Source organism: Glandiceps talaboti, chromosome 7 (assembly GCF_964340395.1).
Source record: "Glandiceps talaboti chromosome 7, keGlaTala1.1, whole genome shotgun sequence".
Taxonomy (NCBI): Eukaryota; Metazoa; Hemichordata; class Enteropneusta; family Spengelidae; genus Glandiceps; species Glandiceps talaboti.
In genome coordinates, this window is record NC_135555.1 from 16,935,877 (window position 1) to 16,959,043 (window position 23,167).

General features: G+C 36.1%; 2 protein-coding genes across 2 annotated transcripts; both read left to right on the plus strand.

Moving 5' to 3' along the window:
• Nucleotides 1-971: 971 nt before the first annotated feature.
• LOC144438025 (D-beta-hydroxybutyrate dehydrogenase-like) lies at nucleotides 972-7,071 on the plus strand. Its single transcript, XM_078127057.1, has 9 exons — nucleotides 972-983; nucleotides 1,571-1,749; nucleotides 2,216-2,340; nucleotides 2,996-3,121; nucleotides 3,824-3,927; nucleotides 4,314-4,386; nucleotides 5,869-5,930; nucleotides 6,430-6,483; nucleotides 6,979-7,071. The coding sequence occupies exons 1-9, from the start codon at nucleotides 972-974 to the stop codon at nucleotides 7,069-7,071; spliced, it is 828 nt and encodes a 275-aa protein (XP_077983183.1).
• A 4,055-nt stretch (nucleotides 7,072-11,126) lies between these two features.
• LOC144437212 (D-beta-hydroxybutyrate dehydrogenase-like) lies at nucleotides 11,127-22,360 on the plus strand. Its single transcript, XM_078126107.1, has 9 exons — nucleotides 11,127-11,257; nucleotides 15,998-16,176; nucleotides 16,648-16,772; nucleotides 17,142-17,267; nucleotides 18,042-18,145; nucleotides 19,041-19,113; nucleotides 20,457-20,518; nucleotides 21,018-21,071; nucleotides 21,567-22,360. The coding sequence occupies exons 1-9, from the start codon at nucleotides 11,177-11,179 to the stop codon at nucleotides 21,657-21,659; spliced, it is 897 nt and encodes a 298-aa protein (XP_077982233.1). The 5' UTR covers nucleotides 11,127-11,176; the 3' UTR covers nucleotides 21,660-22,360.
• The last annotated feature ends 807 nt before the right edge of the window (nucleotides 22,361-23,167 follow it).

The following is a 23,167-nucleotide window of genomic DNA, read 5'->3' on the forward strand; positions in this document are numbered from 1 at the left end:
TAAAAAAATACTCCAGAACTTCTAAGGGGAGACCCCCTACAACCCCCCCCCCCCCACACACACACACACACACAAGAGGTCAACACAATTTATCCCAGTCTCAAGCTTTTTCTCCTACCTCTTACTGTCGTGATGCTATAAGCTTTTTTTTTTTTTTAAAGTTTCAATCCTATGAAGTTGCTTTTTACATGTTGGTGTTTTCTTGTAAAGCTGGGAAATTATTGCCTGAAAGTGTCGAAATAGCCTAAAATGGGCTTTAAGAGTAAAAAAATACACCTGTAGAGCTTCTAGGGGAGACTCCCTAGGACCCCCAAACACACACACACACACACACACACACACACACAGAAGAGGTGGACATATCCTAGTCTTAAGCTCTTCCCCTATCTCTAGCTGTCTATTAAACCTTATTTAAAAAATATGTCACCCCTACATTTGTATGTATAGTTACCTTTTACATGTTGGTGCTGTCTTGTAAAGCTGAAAAAGTATTGCCTAAATAAAGTTTAAAGTGTCTGAATAGTCTCAAAATTGCCTATTAAGAGTAGAAAAACCTCAAGGACTTTGAGGGGGAGATCCCCTAGGACCCCCATGAGAGGTGTGCATATTCCCTTCTCAAGCTTTCTCCTATCTTTCACTGTCTAGATGCTATTAAACTGCATTTTGAATATATTTACCCTGTGTTGTCAATAATTATGTGATAGAGCTATCCAAGGATCTTGTAAAGTATTTGTGAGACAGTCAAGCCTTCCACATTAAGTCACGAACAAAAATACCTATTATGTGAATATGGTAGATGGGGGGGGGGGGTCATCATGTTTTAGAATTAAGTTCGGAGGGGGGGGGTTCAGCCTGTTTTTAGTTTTACAGATGGGGGGTGGGTCAGTGACATTTGTCGGGCCAATGGCAAAATCCACCCCCGGCTGGAGAAACTGACCAGGCCCTAATTCTGTCAGCGAAAATCAATCAAAATGCCTCTATATGTTAGTTGACCCATTGGTCTTATCTGCCAATAATTTGCCATTGCATTGTAGTCATTAATTCGGTTACGCATGCATGTACACATACTGGATTGTGACACAACGGTTCCAGTTTTCTATTTAGTACCATCTCAGACAACTAAATTAGTTAGTGGTCTGTCGTACCATTCATATTTAAAAACTTAGATGGATCTTGTTAGACTGTCTTACAGTCCTTGGAGTTTTGCATCGCTAAAAGGGTTGTTTTGTGTGTACCGATATACTCTACTCGAATATCCTTGTACTTTGCGCCCTCATCAATCACATAGGGATAACCATTCGTTGACGTGTCATGACTCGTGAAGCCCGAGGGCTTCGGAATAACACAGAGCGTCTCTCTCTCTCTCTCTCTCTCTCTCTCTCTCTCTCTCTCTCTCTCTCTCTCTCTCTCTCTCTCTCTCTCTCTCTCTCTCTCTCTCTCTCTCTCTCTCTCTCTCTCTCTCTCTCTCTCTCTCTCTCTCTCTCTCTCTCTCTCTCTCTCTCTCTCTCTCTCTCCAATTATTATACCTGGATGACTGCTTTAAATTCAACTGTCATTTATTTATTTACAGAATCATTCCGATATATCTCGTACACATAATGGTAAAGTTGCCCTGGTAACTGGATCTAGTGACGCTGGAGGAATTGGGATAGCGATAGCCCGAAGTCTTGCACGCAGGGGGTGTTCTCTTATACTAACTGGCAGCCGACAACCTGAACATGTAAACAAATTAAAGACGGAACTTGAAGCGTATGTTAATGTGTTTCTACTAATTAATGATGTAGTTGCATTGTGAATAATTTTTCCTCTTTTAATGGTGCAGTGTTTATCGAATAATGTTATCTTTAGTGGTGCTTTTTACACAGTTATCTCTAAAAGTTCCATATAAGAAGATTGTGTATCAATCTTCCCTTATGAACAATATATTCAAGAAATAAATTTACGACACATTTCCAAGTTTGACACTATAGTATAGACAAAACATTTCGTTTCTCGTATTATATTCTGTAATCAGTCTTACATATATAGGTGTGTAGATATTCCACTGATGAAGTCAACCGGCTTGACTACCTATGTACAATTATTAAGATGTACACTACACCATGCCAATTCAATGCTCCTTGTCACAAAACATGCAATCATATATAACAGACTAATTCACGTATTTCACTAATGACATCCGTTCCTCTCTCTATCCGTTTTACATTTTTGTCAGACAATATGGAATACCAACTCATTATATCTCAGCTGATCTGAGTGACTTGACTTCAACAAAGAAATTGCACGAAGATGTCAAGTACATCTATTCTGATGGAGTGGATATACTTGTCAATAATGCAGGTAAGTACACCTATTCTGATAGAGTGGATATACTTGTCAAAAATGCAGGAAAGTACATCCATTCTGATAGAGTGGATATACTTGTCAAAAATGCAGGAAAGTACATCCATTCTGATAGAGTGGATATACTTGTCAATAATGCAGGTAAGTACATCCATTCTGATAGAGTGGATATACTTGTCAATAATGCATGTAAGTACATCTATTCTGATTGAGTGTATACACTGATGGAGTGGATATACTTGTCAATAATGCAGGTAAGTACATCTATACTGATAGAGTGGATATACTTTGTCTATAATGCAGGTAAGTACATCTATTCTGATAAAGTGGTATATACATGTGTACAATTCAGTTAAGTCAACACCTTAGCGGGTACAAAAGACTGCTCGTGGTGTTTACAATTCTGATAATAATGTGATATGATATGATTTCAGATCTGAATCCCCCTCCTAAAAAGGCAAATCATTCTACAGAATACTTGTCAACATCATAACATACGAAAACACATGATTGGTTCATTCTGATATCAAGACCATGAGTATTCAGTACTCCCACAGCAAAAGTATTTGAAGCTTAAGTCACCGGCTTTGAAATATGCAGATGATACATAGCTTATTTGCATATGTATTATCTTTATTTTGCAAATTCACAGGTATGGCGGTTGAGTTTAATCCAATTGAAGAAATACCCACTGACGACTTTGAAAAGTGCCTTCGAGTTAATTTAACAGCTGCCTTTTATCTAACGCAGTTGACCTTGGCGAACATGAAACAAAAAGGTTAGATAACTGTAAAAGCTTTTTTAAGTTACAATTATTATTAAAATTTTGTTATAAGTTCCCATTTCTCTACTCAAGTTTATTTCAATCAGTAGAAATTTATAGTAATGTCCATTAAACATATTTAGACCTTGTTACTTTCAGAATTACATTGTAACAACGAAAACAACAACAACAACAACAACAACAACAACAACAACAACAACAAATCATTACTCACATCTTATTTGATGTTTGTATGCTGTTAGTGTATTTATCATTCCATTTTTAGCCAGGATCATGGACTAGATTACTCCCAAGTGGACTATATCCATGGTCCTCACCAGAAACATGCTATCATTTATTGTGAACATGTACTTTAGGTACTATATTATTAGCTATTGTATTTTATTGTGGTATGTTATGTTCTCATTTTCTAAGTTCAATTCAATTTATTTTACCAAGTTGTCCTTTCCAGATTAAAATATTCAATATTCAAATGCTATAGATTAGAAATTTGTAGGAATCAGCAATGTGCATCACACCTATTTAGACCTTGGTAGTTATAATTTCAAATTAGAATACATAAGACATACAGGATCTGAAATGGTTACCTCCTTCTATAATGTACAGGTATCACATGTCTAGATCTCTTTAAAGAAGATATATTTGTCATGGTTATTTCATATCTTTTTACATCTTTCCATTTCTGTATTCGCATAGCATGGGGACGGGTAATCAACATCAGTTCAATCTTAGGACTGGCTGCATATGCCACAAATGGACCCTATACGGTAGCTAAGCATGGATTGCATGGTCTCACAAAGGTTCGTTCAATGTGTTGTCCGATATAGGTGATATTGATATTGTGGCGAGCGAACTCTCTCTCTCTCTCTCTCTCTCTCTCTCTCTCTCTCTCTCTCTCTCTCTCTCTCTCTCTCTCTCTCTCTCTCTCTCTCTCTCTCTCTCTCTCTCTCTCTCTCTCTCTCTCTCTCTCTCTCTCTCTCTCTCTCTCTCTCTCTCTCTCTCTCTCTCTCTCTCTCTCTCTCTCGACGACTGTTTACAAGCTTAAAATTAGTGATATAAGGAAGTCAGCCAGTCTCTGGTAGTTAGACCAACAGATCTATATTGGTTTGTTTTCGTATGGATATGGTTTCGTCTTACAGAGGAATCCATTATATATAAATATTATATTGTGTGTTTTAATTAACAGGTAGTTGCATTGGAAACTCTAGGTTCAGGAGTGACATGTAATGCCATCTGTCCAGCTCTTGTAAGAACAACCAGTAAGTTTTCTTTTATTAATTATGACCTCAACGTTTTGAAATAACGTTTAGAACTCACTTGGAATACCTTCGATCAATTAATAGATTTGTCACTTCATTTCTTTTTCTTTCTGTTATTTTCAACCATCATTACAATTTGACATTTCAATAATCCTAGTCAAGTAATCATGTGTGTACGTATCACCAAGCCCGCCTGGGTATACATATGTGTGTATGTATGTATGTATGTATGTATGTATGTATGTAATTATATAGTGTAATTATTGGTCGGAGGTATCTTCTCCTGATGGAGAGGAGGGAAATATGAAAAAAAAACTACATCCATACATACACATGGATGTGGGTTTTTTTTCACTGCCCTCTTAATACTTTGTCATGTATTTATTTATTTATTTTTAAGGAGACAGACTTGACTAGCAAGTAGCTATTTTTCTGTCTCCATTTACCTACCTCAAAACTTGTATTATTTTATTTTGTCTACAAATGTAAAATTTAATTAGTAGGTAATAAAGAAAATATGTATGTATGTATGTATGTATGTATGTATGTATGTACGTACGTACGTACGCACGTACGTGTGTGTATGTATGTATGTCTGTCTGTCTGTATGTATGTATGTATGTATGTATGTATGTATGTATGTATGTATGTATGTATGTATGTATTGTCACATACACTCCTAAGATAAAATTGACCTTAAAGTATTTTGTACCTAGTAAGCGTTCGGACACTATTGTCTTTAACCCAGCACTTTAACAAAACCAATTTCACAAGTTTAGATACAAAGAACAGTGTTCCAAATTGATACAATAAAACATGGATAACAAAAGAAGGCAACTGATGAAACAATGGTGAAAGCTATTATTGGTGAGAACAATGAGAATTTGAAATTCATCTCTGGTTGTATTTGTAAAGCCTTTGTTAGCTGTAACGTCAAGTTCAAGCTGAAGGTGCAGAACTTAAGACAAAAAAGACTATTTTATGCTATTCGGATGGGGGTGACAAAATGTCTACCTACGTCATTGACGAGTTGATGTCAAACAGACGTTATTACGATTTCATAGAATCTTATGGGTCATAAGTCGGTATCACCTGTCATAAGAATATTTTAATAGTATTTTTTATGTATTTCTTAAGAAGTAATGAGCGTCGGTACGCGGAGATGACAATCTGAATATCACGTCATTATATGCAAATTAAGTGTTATGAACTTCAATCCAATCAAATATCTAAAATTACTAGGGACGTGAAACTTCATGACACATTTAAATAAGGTTTGTGAAATGATTAAAAATATGCTTTACATAATTGAGAAACGCCCCTTTTCTTGGCTATATCTGTTGTAACTTAGAATGTATCTAGGTCTTATCCATCTTATCCGTCCAAGTTATTGATCTGTACCTCCTCTCCTACTGGTTGGACAGACAATGTGCAACGAAATAACTCATCTTGGCGTTTGTTTGTTTGTCTCTATAATTACAGTGGAGGAAAACAAAGTCAGCGAGCTCGCCATGAAGGCTGGAATCCCCGAAGAAGAGATGGAAGTAAGTCTGATGGATTGCTTTCATTATAAATGAGCGATACCACATCATTTGTGATGTGAGACCCTTTCGACTAACTACGTCTCTCTGTGGTAGTGTATATGCCTAGGATAGCATTATATATCATATTATTAAATAATTATAGATAGCAATATGTTCGTTGTAAGTTTTTTAATAATGAGACATATGACTACTCCAATATTCACCATTTTGACTTTACAATATCACTGTTAACATACTTTGCTATTAAAATCCCATTTCTTAACTTCGAGAAAATATCATTTGGACAACAGATGTACATGATGTCAAATACTGATATGAAACTTTACACATAGGTTGTTGTCTACGAATGCCAATGACGTAATATTTCAATCAGTACAAAATGTAAAAGGTAAATTTGCATAAATCACTAGAGTAAGGACTAAGCATTATTTTTTTAACACATTAAATTTACCATTCAAGAGGTTTTTAATTTCCTTGTCCCTTTTCTCCTCCTGTAAAGAAACAATTATTGGAGGCGTTAAATCCATCCGGCAAGTACATAGAAACGGATCAGGTAAGTAGGATTGTAACGTTTCCTTACTTTGTATTCAGGTTATCGTCAATCTAACATTACTTCGAATCCACCACTTAATACAATAGTAATGCTGTCTTGTGTGAAATTATTTAATGTAATATCAGAATAATACTGTTCTTTATATTAAAGACAGGTTTAAAATGTCATGTTCGTTTTTCTAATCTTTAAACAATGGACATCTCTTGTAAGGGTATAAACATGTATCTTGACGCTGTTGGAAAATACTTTTCAAATTTTCTGTTTAAAGAGCCACTCTGAAGAATTTTCTATTTGTTCACTTTCGATAACCCTGCCACTCACTTTTTCTTACAATTCCTGTTTTCAACAATTATATTCTACCAATAATCCATCAACATCAAACCAATCTACTTAAAACTTCTAATGTTGAAATAAACGAGTGAAACTATTCGAGATGTTTTGAATAGTTAACACTTATTGGTTCAATGACTTTATTTATCTTTCTCCTCTCCACAGATCGGCGAATTAGCAGCATTTCTGTGTTCTCCTGCTGCTGATCAGATAACTGGTACAACCATTCCTGTCGATGCAGGGTTTCGTGCTAAATAACCATAACACCGTTAATTTACAACTCAAAACCCATAGGAAACAACTAATTCTACATCTTTTATAATGCAATGTTGCTTATACTTCCAATAACAGTGACGATTAGTACATAATTACAGTCTCATCCAAACGGAGACTGTATAGGTACTAATCGCATCAACATAAAAATTATATAAAGTTGGTCTCAGATTCAGAATCAAATTCACACTGCAGGACAATATGATACTCGTCTGATATCGAGCCTCAGATTCAGCCTTATGTACGGAAAAAAAGCTGTCATACAAGAAATAATACCATACGGACTACAGGAAACGTCTAAATTCACACACCACCATAAAATATTACTTCTCTAGAATGAATAGGCCTTTCTAAAAATTTGCCATGGTGGCGCACTACATCCTGTCTGTGTGTACTTTGGGGGTATACATGGTATCGGTTACTCAGTTAATCATAGAGCACTACTGCTTTCCTCGATGTATGAACAATACGAAACACATCGCCGATCTAGACTTCGACAGAATACCAAGTTTAAAAAACGGTACAATGACGTCAGCTGAACTTTGACCTCTCACAAATGTCTCGGTGACAAATTTTTATCAATGATTTTCAGATAAGTTTCCCGTACAAGCTGAGACATCCCATCTTCCATCAAGTGAGTGTGAAGAGGGAACATTTTATGTAGTCACAACATTATCATTTCTTGCTTGACTGCTTTTATTTGGTGTCATCGTGAGACCAACTTTACTGTTCTAATTGTGCATTGATATCTTTTGCTATTGTGGTATTTTGGTAGATGTAGTTACTTCTAGCTAATATTATACGTGACAGCCTTTCCATTGATATGTTTTGCTACCATAGTATTTTGGTAGAGGTATTTACTTCTAGCTAATATTATACTTGACAGCCTTTTGTTTGTCCTACTCGATCAGTTCTCAAGTGATTTCATTATTGTATCACAACGTATTCCAACATTTATATATTCTGCTACATTCAATAAATGATTACAACAACATGGGTAGTGCCAAACTTGCAATCATAGTTTCATTTGTTGTCTGTGTTTTTGCCTAATTTAGTATAACATCAGTGGATATGATGAATACATGATATACCAGCATGAGTCTGTATCGTGTAAAATAGACAAGAAAAGAATTACCAATGAGAAAAAGGAAAGGATGAGAAACACATGAAATGTTCATAACATTGAGGAAGGCGGTCACTTTTCACGATAAAATTCAAATTATATTATATCATGCTACTATGCGCCATTCTGATTGGATAATAACTGTGGTAAAATCCCATTTTACCACGGCTGGCAGTGGTAAAATGGGCCCCTAAACTAGCATATGAATAGTATATACAAGCTGAATGTGGAAACCAAAGGGGGGGGGGGGAGTGCGTTTGACTATTAGGAAAATATGGGGTTTAAAACAAATAAATAAATAAAATATAGCATATGAATAGACTCTGTAATGTCACGTCTCAGATTTACTGTCTCGAGCTTTCTCCGATTCAACTGATTCAATGCCGAGACATCTATTTTTAGCAGTGTACAAGATTGTATTGTTCTTATGTAAATATCCAAACAAAATTGTTACTTTCTTAGACCTCTTGCCCCGTTTTCTTTGTTCCTAGTTTTCGTTATGCATTGTATGATGTAAATAAAGTAATTTATCAATGTAATGCAATGCAGTGTATGGTTTGTGTTCATGCAGTGTGTGTGTGTGGGCGACATGAACGTATCCACTCATCAAAATATGCTCGTTCCCGACGACCTATTACCGACGATCTTTTTCTGTACGTGCGAATTCGCCTTTTCAGGCATATAAATAACCACAGAATCACATTTAGAAGAAATAGACACATATTTTGATATAATATAATAGCAATAACCCCCGCCGAAGGCGGGTATACACTCGAATTTGGTACAATTCGCTCCATATAGCACTCGCCATTCGGCTTGTAAATTCGTCTCGTTTGCACGACAAATACGTTCAAGTAAAATAAAGCTATATGTGGTTCAGATTGCTAGAGTCTACATAGTTTCTTGCCCACCGACCATACACTTCTTTAAATAATCAAATACATTTCTCTTAAATTCCACTCAAAGCTATACACCCTTATTGGCAGTTTTGGCCAATACATACAATTTAATGCCTTTGAAAAAGAAATCGTGTGCAAAGTGCATCTATGGTTGCACCCTTAGTAGTGTTCGAGATATCACATCGTATCAGACAGACAGACATACAGACAGGCAGGCAGGCAGGCAGGCAGGCAGGCAGGCAGGCAGGCAGACAGACAGACAGACAGACAGACAGACAGACAGACAGACAGACAGACAGACAGACAGACAGACAGACAGACAGATATAATGGCATTCCCAAAATATGCGACGTGCAGAAAAGATTAACATGATTATGATGTTTTTGATAAACGAAGTTGAGAGAGTAAACTCAAAATTGAGAGTAAAAATGTTATAGATGCCAAGATAATGTCAGTGAAATTTTCTCTCATATTCTAGTCTTAATTTGCATTCAAAATAAACAAAATAGGGCAACTCTGTCCTTTAAGCCAAACATTGACAGTCTTGTATGTATTCCAAGCAAATAAATACACACCATGGTAGCTATGATGCAGATCCATGGAAATAGCAGGTAAAATGGTGGCCATTATTGTACATAATGTTTCAGTTTGCAACAATTCTTTTGTAATTGACTTTTGTACAACTATTCATCAATTCTTCTGGTCTTCCATGTTGATGCTCTCCGGCCTGATCTTGTATACATATAAATTTCACTCTCACTGACTTCAGGTGACCCAAACTCCCTTTCCACTATATCTGAGTCAGATGAATCATTGTCACTGTCAGAATAACTGTCAGTATCAGAGCTGGTTGAAGAATCACTTATGTTCTGTTGGTGGTAGAAGTGGGATCTAATAGCTTCTATCTTGTCAGCTTTTATCATTCCTGGTGCTATGGGAATGTTTATTTTTTGGATAGGAGAAAGTTTCACTCAATAGTACTACACAATCTAGACATTTTAGATGAGCCTAATTTGCAAATACTATTAGTCCGTGTGGTTATTAGCCCCATGAAGGGTCTCAACAACAATCTTATTTGTAACTATGTATTTGTATTAGTATCAAACCTGTTGATCCACCACCACCAACCAAATATCAGTGACAGGCTATTTATACTCATTTCACATTTATCAAAATGTGCCTTCAGATGCAGAGCTTGATGTCCTTTGCTCAAAACTTTCAGTAATCAATCAGGTACAAATGGATAACAAATAATTAAGGGATGGTGCAAATTTAACTTTTAAACGATTAAACTATCTAATTTTTACAAAATTTATTTATATTTATACATTTTTTATTTACCAGTTTACATTCATTTTACAAATATAAATTGTAAGAAATGTCACAAGTACTTTCTGCCTGAAATCATAAAGGATTTTATATACATGTTTTTTGGAAGAGTTTTATGTATCGTTGTTATTTATTTATCTATTTATGTATGTAGTTCAAGATAGTTCAAAACGTTTATTTAAAAGATTAAAATTCACTTCAGGACAGTTCAACATGCCATCAGCCGATGTCGAGTATGATAAACAGTTGAAATTGTCAATAGACTATGTCATACTCATTTTGCAGTGATTTTGGGCTATCTATATTGTGCAGTCTCTTCCTGTGCTCATTTTACAGTTGGTTTAATAGTTGTGATCAACAATGGGCGAGATAAGCAACTCAACACACACTTAAGTTATTAAAAAGACACTGGGTATCTCAAAATGTGAAAAATATTTTAGGACCCCCCCCCCCAAAAAAAAAAAAAAAAAAAAAAAAAACCACCAACAATTTTCAAGTCCCCCCTCCCTCCACCAACCTCCAAATTTTCAAGGTTCCCCCTCCCCTCAATTCCTCCGACCCCTCCCCCTCCCATTATTTGTGAATACAGCCTTATGCTTTGCCACCGGACCTCGTTTGCTAGACCATAATTCTTTGCTACCCATCACCCTAGTGGATCACCATAGAATTACGTATGCATTTAGGTCACTCTACAGTCTGATTTTACCATTACAAATTCTAGTGTTAAGATTTGCTTAAAATGTCTCTCTTAAGATGCATCACCTCAAGAAGATATTTAAGAAGTGTGTACCTTGTAGTGAGAGGACTATCAAGTTCAACGGTAAGCTAAAACCAGTTTACTTGAATGACCTTTACGAAGACCCCGAAACATTACCATAATAGTGTCGCAAAACAAGAATTGATATTTGATCAGAGCACGGACCACTACAGGACATTGCTATAGTGGTCTCAAATTACAGCAACTTTAGCTGCATTTTAGGGTAATTCTGTCAGAGAATGGATCTGCATAATTAATTGGCACCGCCACCGTAGGAGTATCACGCCACTGGGGGGGGGGGGGGTCAAGGGTTAAGAATCTTGTCTTGAATAAATATGTCGAAGGCGATTAGATGACAGAAGAGGGTAGTGAATTCCAGTCAACAATTGTTGTGGTGAAAAATGAGTTCTTTAACATTTCAGTTTTTAAATCCAGGTGTTAATATCTAGCTGGATGGAGTCGTGTACTTTAGTTGGTACAAGACGTTTCTTTGCTGCAGTGACATTCAGTTCACCTTTTCTGATTTTGTATAGATTCGTAAGTTTAGCAGCTTTTCTACGGGTTTGTAATGTAGGCCACTCAAGATTTTCAGGCATAATTGTTACACTGCTATGTCGATTATAGTCACCGCAAACGAGTCTGGCTGCAGACCGTTGTACTTTCTCCAACTTTGTTATGTTCTTTTGTGTGCATGGGTCCCATATGGGGGCCCGTTCTGGTCACAATTATGTAGAAATAATAAAACTACTGCTGTAATTAATATTATGTATTCCTTGAATTACTTAAATGTGTTTTGATTAATTTTATGTACCGGTCTTAATTTTATGTAGTCTTATGTATTCCTTGAATTAAATTTATGTATTCCTGGAATTGATTTCATGTAGTCTAGAATTAATTTACGTACGCCCCGAATTAATTTATATATGTCCCGAATTAATTTTATGTATGTGCCGAATTATTTTTATGTATGTGCTAAATTATTTGTATTTATGTCGTGAAGTAATTTTTTGTATGTCCTGAATTAATTTTGTATATGTCACGAATTAATTTTGTGTATGTTCCGAATTAATTTTATGTATGTGCTGAATTAATTTTGTGTATGTGTCGAATTAATTTTGCCCTATCCTTTGCGCGAGATTTCTTATTCAAAATTATTCAAAGCTCGCAGTGCAATCTGATTAAAATCCGATGTAGATGTCGGCTAATCGTTCATTGCTATTTTACCTTCGTTATTTTGCCTGAATTGACCTTCTTGGTACATGTTTACATTTTTTAGCCTGATCGCCTCCTCTACAGGAGAGAGAACCCGCCGAGCATTATGTACAGATTTTATTTAGAAAACTACATATTTCATACATGTTTGATTTTCAATTGAATAAACATCATTAACAGTTTTTATGCCATGGTATGATGACACACTGAAAATACAAATCGGAAACTTGATTGGTGAGCTCAAACATTCAGATAGACCGGTCAGTTTCTCCAGCTTGGGGGGATGGGGGGATGTCAGTATTTTTTTCCATTGGGCCAACAAAAAGTCACTGACCCCTGTGAATAAAGTTTCATAGCATCTGCCAGTAAGCTGTAGAGGGAAGAGCTTTGAGACTGAGATATGTCCACCTCTTGTGTGAGAGAGTGTGTGTGTGTGTGTGTGTGTGTGTGTGTGTGTGTGTGTGTGTGTGTGTGTGTGTGTGTGTGTGTGAATGGGGGGGGGGGGTTCTAGGGTCCTAGGGGTCTCCCCTAGAAGTTTTTCAAATTTTTTTACCAATTTTGGTGCATCTTATTGTTGGTTAAACGAATGAGTGGCCACTGGGGTGTTGGAGTCCAAGGGGTTCCCCCCTGCCAGACCTGCAGTTATTTGTTTCTATTTAGGCAATTTTTAGGTTATTCATAGCCTCTGAGATATATATTGCCAAGCATCGAAAAGCTAAAGTAAATATAACTTTTTAAAAAGGTTTTCCATGTTATAAAAGTGGGCCTGTAACATTGGTATAGGGGCATTGATATTGCATGCATAGTAAAGTTACTGATGTGTGAGAGCACTTTAGGAGGTCATACCTAGTGTATAATACAAACTTGAATTTGAGTTGTGATGTCGATACATGTAATGTCTGAAATAGGAAGTATATCATCCCTTCTGACAAATTCATACTGAAGAGACTAGAACAATTTAGATGAAGTTCTTTTATAAACTATCCAATAGTATGAAGATTACCATTACAAAACCTTCAAGTTCACTTTTGCCCCAAAGTGCAAGATAAGTGAAGCACTGATTGTGAAACAGCTGAACACGGCATGTTCTGTAACTAGTGTGGTAGCTAGGTAATACATGTATTATATATATAATTTTATGTATAGTTATGTTTGAACCCTTACATGAAGTAATATTTCAACCATTTATGAAAGAAACAGAGACAAGAACAAATATATATATATGTACCACAGGCTAACGAAACTGACTGGTCCCTGACATGTGTTTGAAACTGTTTGTCATGATTTGATATATGTACCACAGGCTAACGGAACTGAGTGGTCCCTGACATGTGTTTGAAACTGTTTGTCATGATTTGACAAGTGTCCTGGTTGGAGAGGTGCAAGCAGGTTGAACAGTATACTCGAACTTGTGCATCATTTCTCTGGCAAGGAATTTTTTTTCAAGCAGCAGTGGTCCATCTTTTTTTTTCTGTCACCCACTCATATCCGAAATTTTTTTTAAGCAAATCCGTTTGGCATCTTTTTCCCCCCGAAATCTTCCAAGCCCCCCCCCCTCAGGATATCAAATGGTCCACCCCTTAGTGCGATGACTGTAAACGAAATCACTTTGTGTTGGCTGCAAAAGTCGCCATTCGAATCAAGGTTATCAATCGTCACAGAGCATAGTACAACATGTCCCTCGCTAATAGTAATACACCCATGGTTCACAACAGCGAAAGAGGTAACAACTGCTGTGACTGAATTCAGAATTTGTACGATTAGAAAACACATGAATTCACGTTTATATATATATATATATATATATATATATATATATATATATATATATATATATATATATATATATATATATATATATATATATATATATATAGTCGAGATGTCGACGTCGAGCGTGTTGCATGGCTTGTCGAAAGTTAAACTGGGCATAACGACCACGAGTGAAATTGTTAACATGCATGAGAAGACGTCTTCACTTATTTCTCGAACGCATGAACGTATACAGCGATAAAGAACACAAGGCAGTCTCTACAACGTCAGACATGTTGTTCACATGCGTTTACGCCGGCGGATAATGGTGTGTGAACACATACAACTGATCCCCTCTGTTTACTTATCGTTCTCACCTTTTTACATCAAAGAAGAAAAAACGCACGAAAAAAGCAATATGAACATGTCTATTGTCTTTTAAGATGTGAAATGTTTGCCAAGATAATCATAAAATTACCTTAAAACTCCAAATCTCCCTTCACAATGATACTAAAATTAGATGTGCTGACCTTTACTGAAATTATTGCCTGAAAGTGTCGGAATAGCCTAAAATGGGCTTTAAGAGTAAAAAAAACCAGTAGTAGTAGGACCCCCCCCCCCCAACAAACAAACACACACACACACACAAACACACACACACACACACACACACACACACACACACACAGAAGAGGTGCACATATCCTAGTATTAAGCGCTTCCCCTATCTTTTACTGTAAAGATGCCATTAAACCTTATTTGAAAAATATGTCAACCCTACATTTGTATGTATAGTTAACTTTTACACGTTGGTGCTGTCTTGTAAAGCTGAACAATTATTGCCTGAAGTTTAAAGTGTCTGAATAGTCTCAATATTGCCTATTGAGAGTAAAAAAAGTTCCAGGACTTCGAGGGGGAGATCCCCTAGGACCCCATGAGAGGTGTGCATATTCCCTTCTCAAGCTTTCCCCTATCTTTCACTGTCTAGATGCTATTAAACTGTATTTTGAATATATTTACCCTGTGTTGTCAACAATTATGTGATAGTGCTATCCCAGGATCTTGTAAAGTATTTGTGAGAGACAGTCATCATGTTTTAGAATTAAGTTTGGAAGGGGGTTCAGCCTGTTTTGGTTTTACCATAGATGGGGGAGGGGTCAATGACATTTTGTCGGCCCAATGGCAAACCCCCCCCCCCAGGCAGAAGAAACTGACCAGGCCCTAATTCTGTCTGTGAAAATAAATCAAAATGCCTCTATATGTTAGTTGACCCATTTGTCTTGTCTGCCATCGCATTATAGCCATTAATTCGGTTAAACATGCATGTACACATACAGGATTGTGACACAATGGTTCCACCATCTGAGACCAATAAATTAGTTAGTGGTCTGTGGTACCATTCATGTTTTAAAAACTTAGATGGATCTGGTCAGACTATCTTACAGTCCTTGGAGGTTTGCATCGCTCAAAGGGTTAAAAGGGTTGTTTTATGTGTACCGATATCTAAACTATACTCGAATATCCTTGTACTTTGCACCCTCATCAATCACATAACCATACGTTGACGTGTCATGACTCGTGAAGCCCGGGAGGGGCTCTCTCTCTCTCTCTCTCTCTCTCTCTCTCTCTCTCTCTCTCTCTCTCTCTCTCTCTCTCTCTCTCTCTCTCTCTCTCTCTCTCTCTCTCTCTCTCTCTATCGATGACTCTCTATCGATGACTCTCTCTCTCTCTCTCTCTCTCTCTCTCTCTCTCTCTCTCTCTCTCTCTCTCTCTCTCTCTCTCTCTCTATGGCTGCTTTATGGACAATTGCAATTCAATTGTCATTTTTAATATTTACAGAACCATTCTGACATATCTCGTATACATAATGGTAAAGTTGCCCTGGTAACTGGATCTAGTGACTCTGGAGGCATTGGTATAGCGATAGCCCGAAGTCTTGCACGCAGGGGGTGTTCTCTTATACTAACTGGCAGCCGACAACCTGAACATGTAAACAAATTAAAGACGGAACTTGAAGCGTATGTTAATGTGTTTCTACTAATTAATGATGTAGTTGCATTGTGAATAATTTTTCCTCTTTAATGGTGCAGTGTTTATCGAATAATGTTATCTTTAGTGGTGAGTTTTACACAGTTATCTCTAAAGTTAAAGAAATTCCATAAGAAGATTGTGTATCAATCTTCCCTTATGAACAATGTATTCAAGAAACAAATTTACGACACATTTCCAAGTTTGACACTATAGTATAGATAAAACATTTCGTTTCTCGTACTTTATTCTGTAATCAGTCTTACATATATAGGTGTGTAGATATTCCACTGATGAAGTCGACCGGCTTGACTACCTATGTACAATTATTAAGATGTACACTACACCATGATAATTGAATGCTCCTTGTCACAACACATGCAATCATATACAACAGACTAATTCACGTATTCCACTAGTGACATCCTTCCCTATCTCTATCCGTTTTACATTGCTGTCAGACAATATGGAATACCGACTCATTATATCTCAGCTGATCTGAGTAACTTGACTTCAACAAAGAAACTGCACGAAGATGTCAAGTACATCTATTCTGACGGAGTGGATATACTTGTCAATAATGCAGGTAAGTACATCTATACTGATAGAGTGGATATACTTGTCTATAATGCAGGTAAGTACATTTATTCTGATGGAGTGGTATATACATGTGTACAATTCACATAGCGGGTACAAAAGACTGCTCGTGGTGTTTACAATTCTGATAATAATGTGATATGATATGATTCCATATCTGAATCCCCCTCTTAAAAAGGCAAATCATTCTACCGAATACCGAAAACACATGATTGGTTCATTCTGATATCAAGAGCATAAGTATTCAGTATTCCCACAGCGAAATTATTTGAAGCTTAAGTCACCGACTTTGAAATACGCAGATGAGATATAACTTATTTCCATATATATGCATTATCTTTATTTTGCAAACTCCCAGGTATGATGGTTGAGTTTAATCCAATTGAAGAAATACCCATTGACGACTTCGAAAAATGCCTTCGAGTTAATTTAACAGCTGGCTTTTATCTAACGCAGTTGACCTTGGCGAACATGAAACAAAAAGGTTAGATAACTGTAGAAGCTTTTTTAAATTTTGCTTTAAGTTGCTATTTCTCTACTCAAGTTTATTTCAACCAGTAGAAATCTATAGTAATGTCCATTAAACATATTTAGACCTTGTTACTTTCAGAATTACATTGTAACAACGAAAACAACAACAACAACAACAACAACAACAGCAGCATCAACAACAACAACAACAACGACGACGACGACGACGACGACGACGATGACGACGACGACGACGACTACGACAACAACAACAAATCATTGTTCACATCCTATTTGATGTTTATATGTTGTTAGTGTATTTATCATTCCATTATTAGCCAGGATCAGGGACTAGATTACTCCTAGTGGACTATATCCACAGTCCTCACCAGAAACAGGCTATCATTTATTGTAAACATGTACTTTAGGTACTATATTATTAGCTATTGTATTTTATTGTGGTATGTTATGTTCTCATTTTCTAATAAGTCCAATTCAATTTATTTTACCAAGTTGACCCTTCCAGATTAAAAATATTCAATTCAAATAATATAGCTTAGAAATTTATAGGAAACAGCAATGTGCATCAAACCTATTTAGACCTTGGTACGTATAATTTCAAATTAGAATACGAAAGATATACAGGATCTGAAATGGTTACCTCCCTCTATCATGTACAAGTATCACATGTCTAGATCTCTTTACAGAAGATATAACCAAGTAGTATATTTTTTAATGATTATGTCATAATGTCTGTTTATATATTTTCATTTCTGTATTCACATAGCATGGGGACGGGTAATCAACATTAGTTCAGTCGTTGGCCTGACTGGATATGCCACACATGGACCTTATACGGCAGCTAAGCATGGAATGAATGGTCTCACAAAGGTTCGTCGAATGTGTTGTCTGATATAGGTGATGTTGATATTGTGGCGACCTCTCTCTCTCTCTCTCTCTCTCTCTCTCTCTCTCTCTCTCTCTCTCTCTCTCTCTCTCTCTCTCTCTCTCTCTCTCTCTCTCTCTCTCTCTCTCTCTCTCTCTCTCTCTCTCTCTCTCTCTCTCTCTCTCTCTCTCTCTCTCTCTGTCCCTCTGACAAATAAATAAAACAACCCCGATCTGTTGACAAGAAACACTCATTTTGATCTTACAAAGGACACTATATTCTCAAAGCATAATACCTCACACTTCATAGTTAATTTTACATGTTACATTTTCAGTAATTTTAAGTGTATCTGGTAAATTGCTAACCAAAATCCATTGCTTCACATGTATAAAGCTCTTTAGATAGGAACCCTATGAGAAGTATGATTGTCTGTTCAAGGACATACAAAATATTCATGGATTTAAATAACTATGGTTTGCGATTATCTATATACACGTCACAGACGCCGCCATAATCCGCGAAGCGACATAAAGCGCGAAAATAAAGAACGATTATTCATGACGTCCCAAATGAATAATGGAAGATTATAACTTCAGGCAAACAAACGAATTCTTTGTTTAGAGTAGGTTTTGAAACCGAGAATGAAGCTCTCTCTTTCTTTCTTTCTCTCTCTCTCTCTCTATCGATGACTCTCTCTCTCTATCTCTCTCTCTCTCTCTCAATGATCGAGACGACCATTTACAAGCTTAAAATCACTACAATTAGTGATATAAGGAAGTCAGCCAGTCTCTGGTAGTTAGACCCAGAGATCTATATGGGTTTGTTTTCGTATGGATATGGTTTCGTCTTACAGAGGAGTCTATTATATATAAATAATATATTGTATGTTTTAATTAACAGGTAGTTGCATTGGAAACCCTTGGTTCTGGAGTGACATGTAATGCCATTTGTCCATCTCTTGTAAAAACAACCAGTGAGTTGTCTTATATTATGATCTCAACGTTTTGAAATAACGTTTAGAACTCACTTGGAATACCTTCGAACAATTAATAGATTTGTCACTTTATTTCTTTTTCTTTATTATTTTCAACCATCATTACAATTTGACATTTCAATAATCCTAGTCAAATAATCATGTGCATACGTATCACCAAGCATGCCTGAGTGTGTGTGTGTGTGTGTGTGTGTGTGTATGTATGTATGTATGTATGTATGTATGTATGTATGTATGTATGTATGTATGTGTATTCATTGTCACATACATTCCTAAAATAAAATTGAACTTAGTGTATTTTGTACCCAGAAAGCGTTCGGATACTATTAAAAAATCACTTTGGTATGGATTTAATGGCTTCTGTTGTCTTTAACCCAGCACTTTAACAAAACCAATTTCGCAAGTTTAGATACAAAGAACAGCGTTCCAAATTGATACAATAAAACATGAATAAAAAAGAAGGCAACTGATGAAACAATGGTGAAAGCTATTATTAGTCAGAACAATGAGAATTTGAAATTGATCTCTGGTTGTATTTGTAAAGCCTTTGTTAGCTGTAAAGTCAAGTTCAAACTGAAGGTGCAGAACTCAAGACAAAAGAGACTATTATATGCTATGCCCATGTGGGTGACAAAATGTCTACCTACGTCATTGACGGGTTGATGTCAAACAGACTTATTACGTGCTTTCCCCAATGCTGCAGCGGTCTTATGGAACAGTCTCTTTAAATTGTCAGTGAACTTTGAGACTCTTTTAGTATGTTTCCACTAGTAGTTTTTATTGCTTTTGTAGTGTTTCAGCTCCTATGAACTTTTAGGATATATGGCGCTATACAAGTGCTATTATCGTTATTATTATTATTATTATTATCACGATTTCATAGAATCTGTATGGGTCATAACTCGGTATCACCTGTCATAAGAATATTTTAATAGTAAAGTATTTTTGATGTATTTCTTAAGAGGTAATGAGCGTCGGTACGCGGAGATGACAATCTGAATATCACGTCATTATATGCAAATTAAGTGTTATGAACTTCAATCCAATCAAATATCTAAAATGACTAGGGACGTGAAACTTCATGACACATTTAAATAAGAATTGTGATATGATTATAATATGCTTTACATAATTGAGAAACGCCCCTTTTCTTGGCTATATCTGTTGTAACTTAGAATGTATCTAGGTCTTATCCATCTTATCCGTCTATCTTATTGATCTGTACCTCCTCTCCTACTGGTAGGACAGACAATGTGCAACGAAATAACTCATCTTGACGTTTGTTTGTGTGTTTGTTTGTTTGTTTGTCTCTATAATTACAGTGGTGGAAAACAAAGTCAGAGAGCTCGCCATGAAGGCTGGAATCCCCGTGGAAGAGATGGGAGTAAGTCTGATGAATTGCTTCCATTATAAATGAGCGATACAACATCATTTGTGATGTGAAACCCTTTTGACTAACCACGTCTTTCTGTGGCAGTGTATATGCCTAGGATAGCATTATATATCATATTATTAAATAATTATAGATAGCAATATGTTCGTTGTAAGTTTTTTTATAATGAGAAATACGACTACTCCAATATTCACCATTTTGACTTTGCAATATCATTGTTAACACACTTTGCTATTAAAATCCCATTTGTTAACTTCGAGAAAATATCATTTGGACAATAGATGTACATGATGTCAAATACTGATATGAAACTTTACACATAGGTTGTTGTCTACGAATGCCAATGACGTAATGTTTCAATCAGTACAAAATCTAAAAGGTAAATTTCCATAAATCATTTGAGTAAGGACTAAGCATTATTTTTTTAACACATTAAATTTACCATTCAAGAGGTTTTTAATTCCCTTGTCCCTTTTCTCCTCCTGTAAAGAAACAAATATTGGAGGCGTTAAACCCATCCGGCAAGTACATAGAAACCGATCAGGTAAGTAGGATTGTAACGTTTCCTTACTTTGTATTCAGGATATTGTCAATCTAACATTACTTCGAATCCACCACTTAATATATAATAGTAATGTTGTCTTCTGTGATATTATTTAATGTAATACCAGAATAATACTATTCTTTATATTAAAGACAGGTTTAAAATGTCATGTTCGTTTTTCTAATCTTTAAACAATGGACATCTCTTGTTAGGGTATAAACATGTATCTTGACGCTGTTGGAAAATACTTTTCAAATTTTCTGTTTAAAGAGCCACTCTGAACAATTTTCTATTCGTTCACTTTCGATAACCCTGCCACTCACTTTTTCTTACAATTCCTGTTTTCAACAATTATATTCTACCAATAACCCATCAACCCAAACCAACCTATTTAAAACCTCTCATGTTGAAATAAACGAGTGAAGACATTAAAGATGTTTTGATATTTAACACTTATTGTTTATATGACTTTATCTATCTATCTCCTCTCCACAGATCGGCGAATTAGCAGCATTTCTGTGTTCTCCTGCTGCTGACCAGATAACTGGTACAACCATTCCTATCGATGCAGGGTTTCGTGCTAAATAGCCGTAACACCGTTAATTTACAACTCAAAACCAATAGGAATCAACTAATTATACATCTTTTATAATGAAATGTTGCTTATACTTCCACTAACAGTGACGATTAGTACCTATACAGTCTCATCCAAACGGAGACTGTATAGGTACTAATCGCATCAACATAAACATCATATAAAGTTGGTCTCAGATTCAGAATAAAATTCACACTGCAGGACAATATGATACTAGTCTGATATCGAGCCTCAGATTCAGCCTTATATACGGAAAATAACGATGACACACAACGAAAGCTGTCATACAAGAAATAATACCATACGGACTACAGGAAACGTCTCAATTCACACACCACCATAAAAAGAATGAATAGGCCTTTCTAAAAATTTGCCATGGTGGCGCTCTACTTCCTGCCTGTGTGTGCTTTGGGGGTATACATGGTATCGGTTACTCAATTAATCATAGAGCACTACTGTTTTCCTCAATGTATGAACAATACGAAACACATCCCCGATCTAGACTTCGACAGAATACCAAGTTTAAGAAACCGTACAATGAGTTCAGCTGAACTTTGACCTCTCACAAATGTCTCGGTGACAAATTTTTATCACTGATTTTCAGATAAGTTTCCCGTACAAGCTGAGACATCCCATCTTCCATCAAGTAAGTGTGAAGATGGAACATTTTATGTAGCCACAACATTATCATTTCTTGCTTGGTGTCATCGAGATTTTTCGAATATAAGACTATATGAGGCCGAATCTAAGACTATTTAATTCTGAGACCAACTTTACTGTTGTACTTGTGTATTGATATCTTTTGCTATTGTGGTGTTTTGGTAGATGTAGTTACTTCTAGCTAATATTATACGTGACAGCCTTTACATTGATACGTTTTGCTACCATAGTATTTTGGTAGAGGTAAATTCAAAATAGAAGCTAATTCGTCTGTTAATTCGTCTCGTTTGCACGACAACTACGTTCAAGTAAAATAAAGCTATATGTGGTTCAGATTACTAGAGTCTACATAGTTTTTGCCCACCGACCATACACTTCTCAAATACATTTCTCGTAAATTCCACTCAAAGCTATACACACTACCGATTCCTTTCTATTCTCCCCTGCCCACTCTGCTGATATAGTTTTATTGGCAGTTTTGGCCAATACATACAATTTAATGCCTTTGAAAAAGAAATCGTGTGCAAAGTGCATCTATGGTTGCACCCTTAGTAGTGTTCTAGATATCACATCGTATCAGACAGACAGACAGACAGACAGACAGACAGACAGACAGACAGACAGACAGACAGACAGACAGACAGACAGATATATAATCACATTCCCAAAAGATTGAAGTGATTATAATGTTTTTGATAAATGAACTTCAGAGAGTAAACTCAAAATTGAGAGTAAAAATGTTTACATACAGAATAGATGCCAGATATAAGAAAGTAGCATCAGAATTAAATCTGGGTAAAAGATATTAAACTTTGCACAAAGAAGAATAAAAGATCGAAAT

Coding starts and splice junctions, on each gene's coding strand:
- LOC144438025 (XM_078127057.1), top strand. Junction 3,928..4,313: donor GATTGCATGGTCTCACAAAG/GTTCGTTCAATG, acceptor TTTAATTAACAG/GTAGTTGCATTGGAAACTCT. Junction 6,484..6,978: donor AGTACATAGAAACGGATCAG/GTAAGTAGGATT, acceptor TCCTCTCCACAG/ATCGGCGAATTAGCAGCATT.
- LOC144437212 (XM_078126107.1), top strand. CDS start 11,177: ATGTCTCTCTTAAGATGCATCACCTCAAGAAGATATTTAAGAAGTGTG. Junction 17,268..18,041: donor GGCGAACATGAAACAAAAAG/GTTAGATAACTG, acceptor GTATTCACATAG/CATGGGGACGGGTAATCAAC. Junction 18,146..19,040: donor GAATGAATGGTCTCACAAAG/GTTCGTCGAATG, acceptor TTTAATTAACAG/GTAGTTGCATTGGAAACCCT.